The sequence below is a fragment of the Gavialis gangeticus genome, unplaced genomic scaffold (assembly GCF_001723915.1).
Source record: "Gavialis gangeticus isolate Ggan-Ray unplaced genomic scaffold, GavGan_comp1, whole genome shotgun sequence".
Lineage (NCBI taxonomy): Eukaryota > Metazoa > Chordata > Crocodylia > Gavialidae > Gavialis > Gavialis gangeticus.
Window position 1 is genome coordinate 124,422,702 of NW_017729032.1, and position 13,357 is coordinate 124,436,058.

The window sequence follows — 13,357 nt, forward strand, 5'->3', positions numbered from 1 at the left end:
CTTTTCTTCTCTGTGCCCTCGGGGAGGAGGGGGGGGGGGGGGGGTGACCTGAATTTAAAATGACCCTCCAATAATTAGATTCTGTATATGGAAAATCATAACAAATGTAAACATTTTCCATGTATAGAATCTAATTATTGGGGGGGCATCTTAAATACAAATTTGTTTTGGATTCAGGTAAATATGGTAATTCATTTTACTTTTGTAATGTTCTTTCTCTGTTTATCTATTTATTAAATAATAGCAAGTATTACTATTAAATAATAATCAATGTTTGTAGCACACGCTATTCTCCAAGGCACATATGAGACAATAACCGTAAAACACAATAGCACTTTCTTTTATTACCAGTTTTATCTAAGCTAGCTCCCTAGAGATGAGTGATGGTTTCCTATTAAAGAAATTGCCAACCCCCTAGAAACTTGCAGCAAAAACTTACTGTATAATTAAAATCCCAGATTGATGTAACAAAGTCTTGTCAATTAATTTGCTAATTCTGATTCAGAGAAAAGTAAGTCTCAACCAAATTGCACACTTCTTTAAGAGCCAGTGGTGTATCTACGAAATCCTCCCTGAGCTGTTTATACATGTAATAAAATATTCAAAGAACTAATAGAACATTTAGGAGAAGATCAAGAATAAGATGCCTAGCCCCATTCACCAACCAAAAGAGCAAAACAGGGACTGGGGGCTTGCTCCTGAGCCTTCCATTCTAAATATCTGACCGGTGGGCATCTCATGGCATTCCAGAATGCAAAGCCAGAGATCCCAGAAAATTTGATTTGAGTAAGTGCATGATTGTACAAGATATGTGCTATTGAAAAGGAAATGGTGCATGGGTGGCAGGGTACCAAAAGATGGGTAAGAGATTGAGACCAATCACTAACAAAAGGAAGAAAGCCAAATTTCTGGTTGCTGATTTTCAATTAAAGCTGTACTTTAGGGTCTGATCCTATATGGCGCTAGTAACCTCAATTCCCATTGAAATATCAGTGAGAAGTTAGGCACCTATTTAGTCCTCAAATTCCTATTTATCTTTAGTCTCTTTGCACATCAATTTCCTATCTGTTGAATGAGGATAATAGAACTTACCTAAATCACAGCCATGTTGTGAATATAGTAGCTGATTGAATCAGCTTTCGATAAAAGCACCAAAAATCCCCGCTGAAGCACCTGATCTATAGAGATGCTAGGAAGTCAGGTTGAACTAATTCTCTTCCTCTTCTGGTAAACCACTGCTTGGAGGGGAGACGGGGTGGGGAGTTCCATGTCTGTTAGCACTCATAATGGTTATCTCATTGTAGCTGCATGTCATTTCACTTCCAGTGCTTATTTAGCAGGGATTCTGGTTTTCTTTGGTTAAAAAAAATCCAAAATTCTCTGCTTTAAACCCCCCCCCCAAATCCACATTTTCCATGACTAAAACACAATGCCATATCAATCCAAATAATATATAGTGGCATTTTGTTTAATCATGGAAAAATATGGATTTTTGGAGGGGTTTTTTAAAGCAGAGAATTTCAGACTTCTTTTTATCAGAGAAAAGTAGGATCCCTGCTTATTAGTTCATAAAATAAATTTAGCATATCTTGGCTATGTAAAAAGGGGTGTATTTAAAATCCTGACAACTGTAACTAGGGGTGTACCAATAAAGATTTTTGTGGGTCAGTACCAATGGCAGATTATTAACAAGCCATATTGGCCGATCCCGATCCCATTGCCGATTGGCATCAGGCTGGTAAGTCTGTTTGGAGGGAAAGGGTGTGGGGGGACAGATCGAGGCCCCCTATGGTGTGGGAGGGAGTAGATCTGGGACTGGGCAGGTGCTGCCCAGCTGGGGCAGGGCATAGGACAGAGCCATGAGTGGCTCATCTGGGGGGCGAAGGGTGGGGGGGTGCATCTCCTGCCACTGCGTACACCCCAGGGGGGGCATGGGGGTCATGTGCCCCCTGGATCTGTGCATGGGGTGAGGGCAGGCTGCCACTGTGGGCTAGGTCTGGGGGTGGTGCCGGGCTCTTTCCAGGGTTGGGGGGAGGGAGAGGAGTTGGGCCAGGGCTGCGTTCAGGGTGGGCAGTTTTGGCGCTGAGAGGGGGCTTGAGGGGGCTACAACAAATTTTGGGATAGCTGTAGCCCCCCATAGCTACCCCTCCCAGCAGCAGTGCTGCTTGCCCTGAGTGCAGCCCTGGCCCAGCCACCCTGCTGGGAATAGCCCAGTGCTGTCCTCATCCCCAGCGCACAGAGACTGCCCTGCACATAGATCTGGGGGGGTACATGACCCCCATGCCTGCCCTGAGGTGCATGCAGCTGCAGGAGCTGCCCCCCCATACCCCCTGGAAGCTCTGCTTGTGTCTCTGCCTTATGCCCCACCCCAACTGGACAGTGCCTGCCCCTGCCCAGCCCCACTCCCTCCCTCCCTTCCTCAGTCTACCACCCACCCCTTTTCCCCCAACACTTACCAGCCAGATGCTGCTATCCAAGCTGCTGGACTGGCTGTGTGCATGCTGCAGCTGTGCACAGCATTTATCAGTGACATTATCAGCCACATCAGCCAAAAAAAGCCAATTGCCAATAATGTCAATTTTCCTATTATTGGTGTCTATATGATATGGACCAATGTATCAGTGCACCTCTAATTGTAACACAGTGTTTTGTTTCATTCAGCCACTAAACTCAAAAACTTCAAGTCACTGTTACAGCTTCTGATAAGGGTGGGCAACCTGTTGCCAAACACTGGGTCAGCATTTTACTGCTGCTTTTCCCCTCTCTTTATGCCTTGTGTAACTCTTTGTTTGCTTCTTTGTTCATAGGTACCTATTTGCATTGCAAGTGAAGCAGGACCTGGCACAGGGCAGGCTAACATGTAACGATACCAGCACTGCACTCTTAGTCTCACACATTGTACAGTGTAAGTTCTATTCCTTTCCTCCTTGAAAAAAAAAAAGTATGCGATAAAGGAGTGGTGAGTAGAAGGAAGTTTGTTAGGCTGAACATATCTGCAGTATATTAAGCAATATGGCATAGAAAAACCCGTGTGAGAGCTTCCATGCACTGTGTTGTATTATGTATTTTTTATGTAGTTTATCAGCATTACCCTTTCAAGTGAAGACAGTGGGTCATTAGAAACATTCTGGACCTTTGAAGCTATGTTTTCAGAAAGCTATGCTTAACAACCTGGCAGGGTCTTCTGAGGAACAGTTTCTGCAGAGAAATGGCAAATGCGTTGAATTTCTCAAATTAATTACTTTTGTGTTTTATCATTTATAATTTAATATAGTATTGTGTCATTGGACCATATGATTCCTGGAGTTCTGTATACTGTCTGGAGCACAGTAAATAAACACATTTAGAATGTCAGACTTAAGTCATAGCCCTGAGATTTTTATTAGGGGAGGTGAGGGAAGGGAGACAGTCAATAGATTTTAACTTGCTTTATCCAGAAATATGAGCAATAAAAATGTGTTCACTTGGATCATACATACATTTATATCAGCCTGTCAGAGTTACTTTTATCCTCCAAATCGCATAAAAGAGAACACATTTTTCCATTTCAAGAATTTATGGATATCCCTATCTAGAATAATGTTGTGAAAATCTACTTTGAAGCGTACTTTGGTAGTCTTTGCCAAAATTGTTTAGTCATAATAGATCATTACTTTGAATAGCCATTGTAAACTGCAGCACCACATATTCTACTTCAGTGCTGACAGTAAGATAGCTACTCAGCTAACAAAGGCTGTCAAAATACTTTTCTGTCAGGAACAGATAAATCCCACTATCCAGTGTCAGAAGTGGTCTGTTTGGTGGTAGGGCTTTTTCATCCCATATCAATCTTTAGCCTATAAGCAGATGCCAACAGTTCTCTTTGCTTTGGCCTCCACCAGCCTATGTGATTAAGCAGTAGCAAAAGACAAACTGTAAATAAATAAAATGAGCAACCTGTGTCGTGGTGTATAGCTGAATGTTTTGGGGGGGGGGGTTGCTTGTTTTGTTTTTTTTAAGTTGAATGTTTTCTGCTGCTCAGCTTTTCCATAAATGGGACTCAGCAAAATCATAACAGAAATGAACTAACATTTTTCTTTTCCTGTCATTTTTACTTACTCTTCCCTGGAAGTTGTAAGGAGCTGGAAAGTGTCTCAGTCTGAGCAAAGACAATTGCCTTAACTTGCTGTGGCAAATAGGGCTAATTTGACCTTTGGAAAAACGGGAATATCAAGTAGAGGTAGGGATAAGATCTTGCCTTCTCTGTAAACAGCATTGGGAAGACCACAAATGGGATTCAATTCTGAAGGATGTGGAAAACTAGCCTTACAATATAAAGCTTGAAGAGCTGAATTCTATTCATTGTATCAAAGAGGAGATAAAATGGTGACTTGATCACTGTATGTGGTTACTTCTACAAGAAAGGAGATATGCTGAGGACTTTTCAGTCTTGTTAGTAAAACAGTAAAAAGGCCCAGTTACTGGAAACTGAATTTAACTTAAAAATGAATTGCAGTTTCATAGCATTGTGGGTAATTAAGACTCACCATTTTTGGCATCCTTAAAATGAGAGTAGAAGCCTTTATAAAGGATATGATTAGTTTTATTTTGGGAGAAATGTTACTACCTGGAGGTGTAAAGGTAAGAGCTAACAGTCAGAATGGAAACTTTAGGGTGCAGACAGAAGTGACAGTTTTCACCTGATCTGGCCACGGAAAGCAGTTAATAGCCGTGACCAAACACAAGTGCATGGCTGCAAACAACTTAAAAAATGGCTGATCGAGTGAAAATCTGACCCCTCATTGAATGAGACATCAGATAAAGATGTTCTAAAATGTAGCATCTTTTGTAACTTGTGCTTGCAGAGTTCCCAGCCTGTCACTGTTTGCAGAATGGGAGTGGGGAAAGGGATCAGAGGGAGTTAAGTCTAGGGTTTTTCAGCCCCCCCTAAAGGTAGGGTGGGTGTATTGGAGCCCCCTGAGGTGGGGGGGACTCCTATTCACCCACCCCACCTTTCAGCACCATGTGGGGAGCCCCAAGAATGAGCTCCCTCTGCTGCCTTTCCCCCTCCCATTCCGAAAACAGCAAGCACAGGCAGAGAGCCCTGGCCATTACTATGGGAACCCGGCTGCAGGCTCCCAGCCCCCAGGGAGATTCCCCTCCCCCTGGAGCCAACAGTGAATGTCTGTTTGGTCTGGGGTAACACTGCAACTCAGAGCGCTTTGCAGAAATCATCCTGAGTTATAGCTGGGAGATGCATTTCTGTCTGGACTGTTAGACTTCTGGTGTTTGAATTCCCATGTTCAGTCCCTCCTTTTGTGGGCCATGAAGAGAACAGGAGCTCTGACACTCAGTACATTCATACTGCTTGTAACTCTGCCCTGAGGTAATAAGCAAATCCTGTGTTTCTGGGCTTTGGCCAGTCTCCTGAAAGGTTCCCCTCCACCCACCTCACTCTACAGTTCGTTCATTATATATAGGGATCTACTTAAAGTGCATGGAGGAGAAGTAAAAATTGTGGATTTTGTGGTAAGCCCCTTCCCTCATTCTCCCCCGCCCCTTCCCTCCTTGCTGCTGATTGGCTGAGGGGCCGCAGCAGCCTTGCCCCTCGCCACTGATTGCCTGAGAGGGCTGCCTTTCATGCAGTTCATCCCTCGCCACTGATTGGCAGAGTGGGGCAGTCCCGTATAAAAGTCTGCCCTCTTGGCCAATCAGCAGAGGAGGGGATGGTTGCCATCTTGATTGCTCTCCTTCATGCTGGCAGCTTCCCCTTCCCCAGCAGGCTGTGCAGCCAGGCCACAGCAGCTGCTGTCTCCCACTGGGGAATGAACATTTTATTTTTATAATTTTTTTGTTTTTCTGGCGATTCCACGCAAAATCATGGGGAAGGACAATTTTCACACTGAACGCAAAAAAAGTCTTTTTTAGCAGTTTCTGCAAAAATCACAAAGTGAGTAGATCCTTAATTATGTACTGTGTTTTGTTTTGTTTTAACCTTCTTCTGAATCATCAAAGACTGGTTAGAGGAGAAGCAGGACTCCTGCAAGATAGACTCCCTCTCCATCCCCCGCTCACTCTGCGGCAGTGTAGAGAATCCTCTGTATTGGATTTTTGACTGTTAAGTCTGTTCCCCAAGGTTCGGGTTAAAATAATTGCCTCATTGCTCCTTTGATGGAATTTTGAGCTCAGACTGGATTTGACAAGGGGGGAGGGGGGGCGTTGCTACCTTCTGCAGTGTGATGCATGGATTTCCTGCTAGGACCTCCTGAGAATATTTCACCTAAATAATTCCCTGCCATAGCAAGTGTCCCAGGCTTTCTGAAACCTAAGGGCACCTATACACTCTAATTAAAACACCCTCCACCCCAATCCCAGAGCATGTGTAAAGACACCCTAAGTCTCTCTCCCTTTCTCTGCCTTTAGTACAGCAGTTTAGTTCCCCGAGGACTCAAATACTTTAGTTTAATCCATTTGGTTGTCCCAATATAAAGATACCCGAGTGAAATGTAATGGTTCATGATGCACAGGAGATCAGACTAAGTAGTCTAACGGTCCTGATCTTCTGGCTTTAAACACTCTTGTTATTTCTAAAACTATGGCTCCCATTGTAGTATATTGAAAACCAGAGCTCTTCAAAGTCAGGGGCTAGAGAGAACATAAGGAGAGAGAAAGTTTCAGTTAGATATGGAAATGCCCCCAGCTATGGGGAGTCTGAGGAGAGAGGGTACACATGGGAAGCAAAAGGAGATTAAGTTTCAATTGGGGTGAGACAGAAAGCTAGTAAAAATGATATGATAGGGGATAGGATTATATTCTTGTGCTTCCCTAGAGAGACAGTATAATCTGCCTGTAAAATTCTGGACATCTTGAAGTTTAGAGTGGAGGGATATCAATAGCTTGCAGAAGAGGCTGTGAAAGTAATCAATGAAAAATTAATAAGGCAGGAATTAGTATTTAAGTAGAAGCAGTTGAGGCAAGTATAAATTCTCTCAGAGTTCAGGAGCAGGTTATTATGAGACTTTTGTACTTTCTACTTCTACTTCGCTCTTATTAGTAAGTTCAAGGTCAAGAATAACTCCCAAGGGCCAAAACCAAGATCCGAATCAAGGAGAATGGCACAAGATGCCTTTTTGATAGGAAAGAGAGCTTCACTTTTGGAGGACCATTGTTGGCAACGGGTGACAATCAATACATAGAGAGATGAGTGACAGTTCACAACATGAGTTGAGAGAGTTGTAAAATTATTATCTACAAAGGGGCATGGTCAAGTTGAAGGTGTGTAGAGGGAGATGCCAGGATTTACAGGATCATATTAAAAGAGGCAAGGACTTGATGCAAAGCCTGCACTAGAAGTGGAAGAAGACTGCAGTGAAGGGTAGGATTCAAAGGAGAGAGGAAAGTCTTGGAACCTCTACCATATTTTCGTGGAAATAGCATGCCTTCAAATAAGCTACACACCTTGTTTTTGAAAGGCAGAATGAAGAAAAAGGACCTTTCCTTTTTTAAATATAGTGACTCAATCACTAGAAGAAACGAACATGTTTTCTTCATTGAAAAAAACATAAGCAATGTTTGATCAAGACTTCTCAGCTGATGAAAGTTTACTTGTTAGAAAAATCAGTTGGATTTTTTCTTCCAATTTTATTTCAATTTTGTTGAACTTGTGCTCTTTTTTGCTTTCTTGTTATATGTGCTGATGACTTCAAGTGTGTTTTTTCCTTTAAAAAATAACTTTTTATTCTTTTTTTTTTCACCTTAAAATCTTAGGATGTTAAACCCTGGTCACCAGAATTTAAGTTTTGGGGTGGCGATTTTCAAAGTTTGTTTTGTTAATTTTAGAGGGTTAATTGGGAAGTGTTGAATTTTTAACCAACCGTTTCCTTTTCCCAAAATGTGAAGGAAATAGTGAAGTAAATTATGGATTGACAAAGACAACTCAGGGTTTTGAACAGTACAATTTAAAAATCCCTGTCTTAGTTGCTCAAGATTTACCCACTTGCCTTTGGTAATGTCACTGTTTCACTAGTTTCCTAATCTAGACAGGATCTAAACTCCTAACAAGATTAACTTTGTTTTTAAAAAAGTATATGTTAAAACATTTTGGAGGATTTTGTGCATTAGGTATGTGTACAGTGGAATTCTCAGTCTTTGACACAGTGAGATTTCAGAAACATCAGTGTTATCCAGAGATGTAACTATGTATTTTGGCTCCCTGGACAAAACTTCACAGGGGTGTGGAGGGTGAAACAAGCGTTCTTGGAGCAGCCCTTTAGTCCTTTCTTCTGCCCTTACCATAGGAGCCAAGCCAAAGAAGCCCCTTGCCTCTCAGTTGTAGGAGTTAAGTACCAAGACACAGGCCTAGAAGCTGAGCTGGAGCAGCCCCATACCACCCGGCCAGAGGAGAGTCTTACCCCCCGTGCTGTCCCTGCAACCACTTGCATTGCAGTGGTCAGGCAGCTCAGGGTTGCTCCTTCTTGGCTTCCTGAGCTTGGTGGTGCAAGAATGCTTCTGCTGTGTCCCAGCACACGGCTCCTACAGCTGAGTAGCGTGGGGCTCCTCCAGGTTGGCTCCTCTTGCCAAAGGGGACAGGGCTGCTGCAGATGCACCAAAGGCTCTGGAGGAGAGGAAGCATCATCCAAGTGGTGTGCCTCAAAGTTGGTATCTGGAGCTGGTGCCCCTTTCGCTCTTCTCTAGTTACGTTACTAATACTATCCTGTCCTCTAAAGGGTTGATGTTGGTAGGTTTTATTTTCTCTTTCCCTAGTCCAGGGAAAGAGAAAATAGTATTCCATATAAAAATCTGCTATATTATTAGGTTATACTTAAATATTATTTAAAATGAACTACAGTTTAATATTGTCTGTTCCCTTGTACAATTAAAAACCTGCATGACTTTTTCCTCTTTCAAGTGTAAGAGGAAATTTTGGCTCCAAACCTGTTTTGCTAGAGCCCACTAAGCAGGCCCAAAAGTGATAGGTTCTCTTATTAAAAATATTGTATAGCTCCTAAAATATTTCTCAGAATTTTGCCTTAATAGTATTTAGAGCTGGATTTCATCTGTTATGCTCCTTGTTGTATTTGATTTTCACTATTCTGTTATTTGGTGGCTAAGAAATTATTTTATGCATTTTTAGAATAATAAATAACATTAAACAGGTGGTGATAATGATGATATAAAATTGGGAAGAGTAGGGAAGCAGAAGGTGAAGATTACTGTGTTCCTATAGTTGTTGTGCAGAATAGGTCTTTGCATGGTGGCTGCCTGTTTTCAAGAATCTTTTTCTGAGGGGTAAATCTGTGGGTTATACTGATGTTACAGCCTGCTCTTAATATAAAAACATGTTATGACAGCAGCAAATGAGTTGCTATGACATTAGCTCGTGTATTAAAAAACAGCTTATGAAGGTGAGCACAAGTTAGGAGACAACAATTTTAATGCCAAGAGAACAATTTTGAAATGGATTTAGAGAAGGCAGATATAATGACTGTAATGGAAGTCAGTGATACAATAGTAAGGCAGCAATACTTTGAGTCTCTTGAAATTTAGAAAATAGGGACTGAGGAAAACTATGCAGAAAGAGCATTGAAGCTCATGGGTGAGAAATAATATTTTCATTTATTATTTTTTTTCACTTCTGAACTCTGGAAGTATCAAGAAAGTATATGATTTAAGAAAGCTGTAGAATGTATTAGTTGTTTGCACATGTTCTCTGGATTTTAATTTAGTGCACTGATAAAAAATCAAGTGTGGGAACTGTGGTCTGTCAGTGCTCATTCACACAGGCTGGACAGAACAGTAACAGCCTTCAAAGTATTGTTCTTCCCAGAACATTGGAACCAGAATGGACTGGGGGGATATAATTCAATGAAGTAACCAATAGCAATGCCTTCAGAAGCTTGTCAGTAAGTTACAATACAGAAGGAAACATTATGCTATTAAATATTTTGTCTGATTCCCATAAGTAGATTTCACAAAGAAAAAGCAAAGTGGTAATGTGGTAATGTGACAGGGCTGGAAGGTATGTTATTTAGCAAGCTTTCATGCTTATTATTACTGAAACAAATGTAGCAGATGGCAGCAACTTTATTTGGGAAAATTATTAAACTCAGTTCACAGGAATGCATTAAAACGGAAGGGAAAGAAGCATCACGCATGCCTTTCTTATTTTACAGTCCATCAGGGATAAGGCTTCATAACTGTGCAGGATGCACTGTATGACTGTATTTAATCAAAGAATCAAAACAAATATTTTTAAAATTTGCAATAATGTAAGGCTGTCCAACTTACAGCCTTTGGCATGGGCTATGTGTGACCTGTGAGAGTTTAAGTTGTGGCTCTCAGGCTCCTGCCAAGCCACCACTCCCCTATTGCTCAAGCTGCAACAGCAGACAGAGTCTCTGGGTTCCCTCTTCCTCCTCCAGCTGTTGCTTCTTGCTTCCACTGAGGGGTTAGTACATGGATTAGTACATGGGAAGCTGAGGGTGAATCCAGGGCTGTGCACGGAGAGGGGTTGTGCCCATGTGGTACAGCAGTGGAGGGAGTGCCTGTGTGAGTATAGCCATATAGCAAGCGGGGTAGAGGAACATCCACTGGGCAAGTTGCCCAGTGGCCCATGCCTTGCCTGGTATGGTCTGTATGGTGTGTAGCACCCACAGCATGCGCCCCCTCCCCCAGGGGCGTAGAAGTTAGACAACCCTGCCATAGTGCATAATTGGAAAGGGCTTTAAGATGGAGTTCTGGAGAGATCATTGTTCTGGAGCAAATGAAGTTGTATTGAGTGTCACAGTGAAAGCAACAAAATGGACCTATTCCACTAAAATGTTCATCAAGTTGGTGGCCTGTCTTACATGCCAGCTCCTGATTTATACCCAAGCCAACATAGCTTTATGAATATTTCATCTGTGCAAGTGTACATTCTACCTACTGAGCCACCTCTCACTGTTCTTCTTACTCATAAAGAAGACAAGAAAGACAGATCTGGAAAATGACATGCCTTATAAATATGCCTTATAAAAAACCATGCTGAGGTTTTGAACAAATATTTTTATTTCTCTGCCATGTTTCTAGTTATCTGTCTTTTGGTTTATCTGACTATATATCTTTTGATTTCCTCTGCCTCCCCGTCCCCTGCATTCTCTCTAGCTGAGATTGGGGATTTCGATGAAACCATAGATCGTGAACACTTAGCAAAGAACAAGTATATACCTCAGCAAGAAGCACTAGAAGACAAAATTATGGAATTCCACCTGAATCATATGTAAGTCCCAGCTTTTTTTTCTTGTTAGCTTCTTTTGCATCCAGTGTAATTCTAGCTGTAAATTTATAATAGGCTTTATTTATAGATGACTTTCAGGCCTATGAATTTTTCCTATGCTTACTTTTTTTATTTGTGCTCTCAACGTACGGGAGTATCAGTCAGCTCTGATTTTTCATTCAAGCCTTCACTTGTTTTCAGAGCCTGGTTTATATAAAACTCTTCACTGCTGATTTAATATATACAGATCTGATTACAAATGATGACCCTTATCATGCAGGTGATTGTCAGTAATCTCATTGATTTCAAGGACATGGAATTACGGCCTTTTCACCTTCCAGGAGGAGAGGGCTTCATTTAGAATCTTGAGGGGAAGTCTGAGAGATTCTGCGAATAGAATATAAAATCTTATTAGGAATTGAAGTAAGGGTTTGGTTTGGTTTGGTGGTTTGGTTTGGAAGGAAGCCGTAAAGACTGAAGGACACACATTTCTGCTTTCACACCGTTCAAAACGGACATTGCTGCATTTCAACTAAACAGTCTGGGTAGTTGTCATGACTTTGTTTTTTATATGAGCAGTTACCTCAACCAGGACTGCTGCATAATTTAATAATGAAGAAATTAATGTATATGGGACCCAAAAATGTACATTCACCACCCTTAGTGTTGACTGTTTTGTTTACCCCTTTCCACATTTTTTTTCTTCTCAATCAGTTATGTGCTATACTATTCCCATCTTTCATTTTTATGAATCTTTTCACAATATGATCTATGGTCTTGTTCATATAAATAATACAGAATTTAAATGTAACGTTTGAAGATATGGACAAGCAAATAGAAAACTGACTTGTGTACACAATAACGTCTCTGTCATTTCACACTGTAATGTTCGAAGGTTACAATTCTTTTGGCTGAGGTATATAAGCCTCTCTGTGGTTTTGAGGTTATATACTCTGGTTAGCTGGCTTCTGAGTTCACCAGCAAGAGTGTTTGATTAAAACTGAAACATTTTTATTTATAGTATGTTCTTTATCTTAAAAAAAAAACCAAGCAGGGATATGATGGCTAAAATTCTGATGCCCAGACTTCTCCATGTATGCTTACTTGTATTTTAAGTGGAAATTGGTTTTGTATTGGTTGTTGGTAGTCTCTCGATATGAGGATGACAGTTTTCCAGCAAATAGGATGTAATTTGTGAGTCTGTGGATGACTGAGGAGGCCAATCTGAGATCTGCCTGTTCAACTGCAGATGTGCTAAATAGTTCCAGGAGGAACTGTTTCTCATACTTCTCATTTCTTCCAAATCTGTCTTAGTTTAAGGCAGCTCAGCATTTTTGAAAAAGTCAAAATCCTTTATGGTATCTAAAGTTGGGCATGCAAAAATTGAGGCACTAAGAGTTCCTTTTAAGAAATCTTGCATTTTTGACTACTATTCCTTATGCTAGACCTATTGTTGTAGTTGCTGGAAGTTAGGTAGAATGAAAGGGGCAGATGGGTACTATCTCATAAAATGTTTTTTGGGGCCCTTGATCACAAATTAATAAGGATTAGGTTTCTTGGCTTTTGTTTCTGCAGGGGACAGACACCAGCAGAATCAGATTTCCAGTTGCTAGAGATTGCCCGTCGGCTGGAGATGTATGGAATTCGGTTGCATCCAGCAAAGGACAGGGAAGGAACAAAGATCAACCTGGCAGTTGCCAACACAGGCATTCTGGTGTTTCAGGTTAGGCCACTCTGATCATGGCTTCGGTCTTTACATTAGACCTGCTGAAACACCTATTACATTCATGGTGATTAAGGTGTTACCTATATAGGAAATGTGTCCAGCTGAGTCCAGTTTCCAACTGTCTTCATGGCAGATGAAAGCTAAAAGGAACTGAGAGCCATGAAAACGTCAGGGCATCTCCAAATTAGTGTCCAGGGCAGGTATTAGGCATAGACAGTTGCGTAAGATTTCACCTATATCTTAAAAGTTCCATAGGGTCTGTAAGTTCTCACTACCCTGATCCATATAGCTGAGGAAACAGGCCACCCCAAATGAGAAACAAGGCATGGAGCAGGCAAGTATGAACTAGGACAGAGTGAAAGTAGTGTGTACAGGTGGAGGTGGGGAGGAAGAGATTC

At 41.5% G+C, this 13,357-nt stretch overlaps 1 protein-coding gene across 6 annotated transcripts in view; it reads left to right on the plus strand.

Moving 5' to 3' along the window:
• The window catches only part of FARP1 (FERM, ARH/RhoGEF and pleckstrin domain protein 1), a 405,781-nt gene that overhangs the window by 288,023 nt on the left and 104,401 nt on the right, over positions 1–13,357 (plus strand). For 4 of the 6 annotated variants that reach the window (XM_019523933.1, XM_019523936.1, XM_019523934.1 and 1 more), the window contains exons 6-8: positions 2,808–2,905; positions 11,122–11,236; positions 12,785–12,956. In XM_019523933.1, coding sequence (XP_019379478.1) covers positions 2,808–2,905; positions 11,122–11,236; positions 12,785–12,956 — 385 coding nt within the window. The remainder of the gene's footprint in view (positions 1–2,807; positions 2,906–11,121; positions 11,237–12,784; positions 12,957–13,357) is intronic. The other 2 variants (XM_019523937.1, XM_019523939.1) reach the window with 1 other exon arrangement.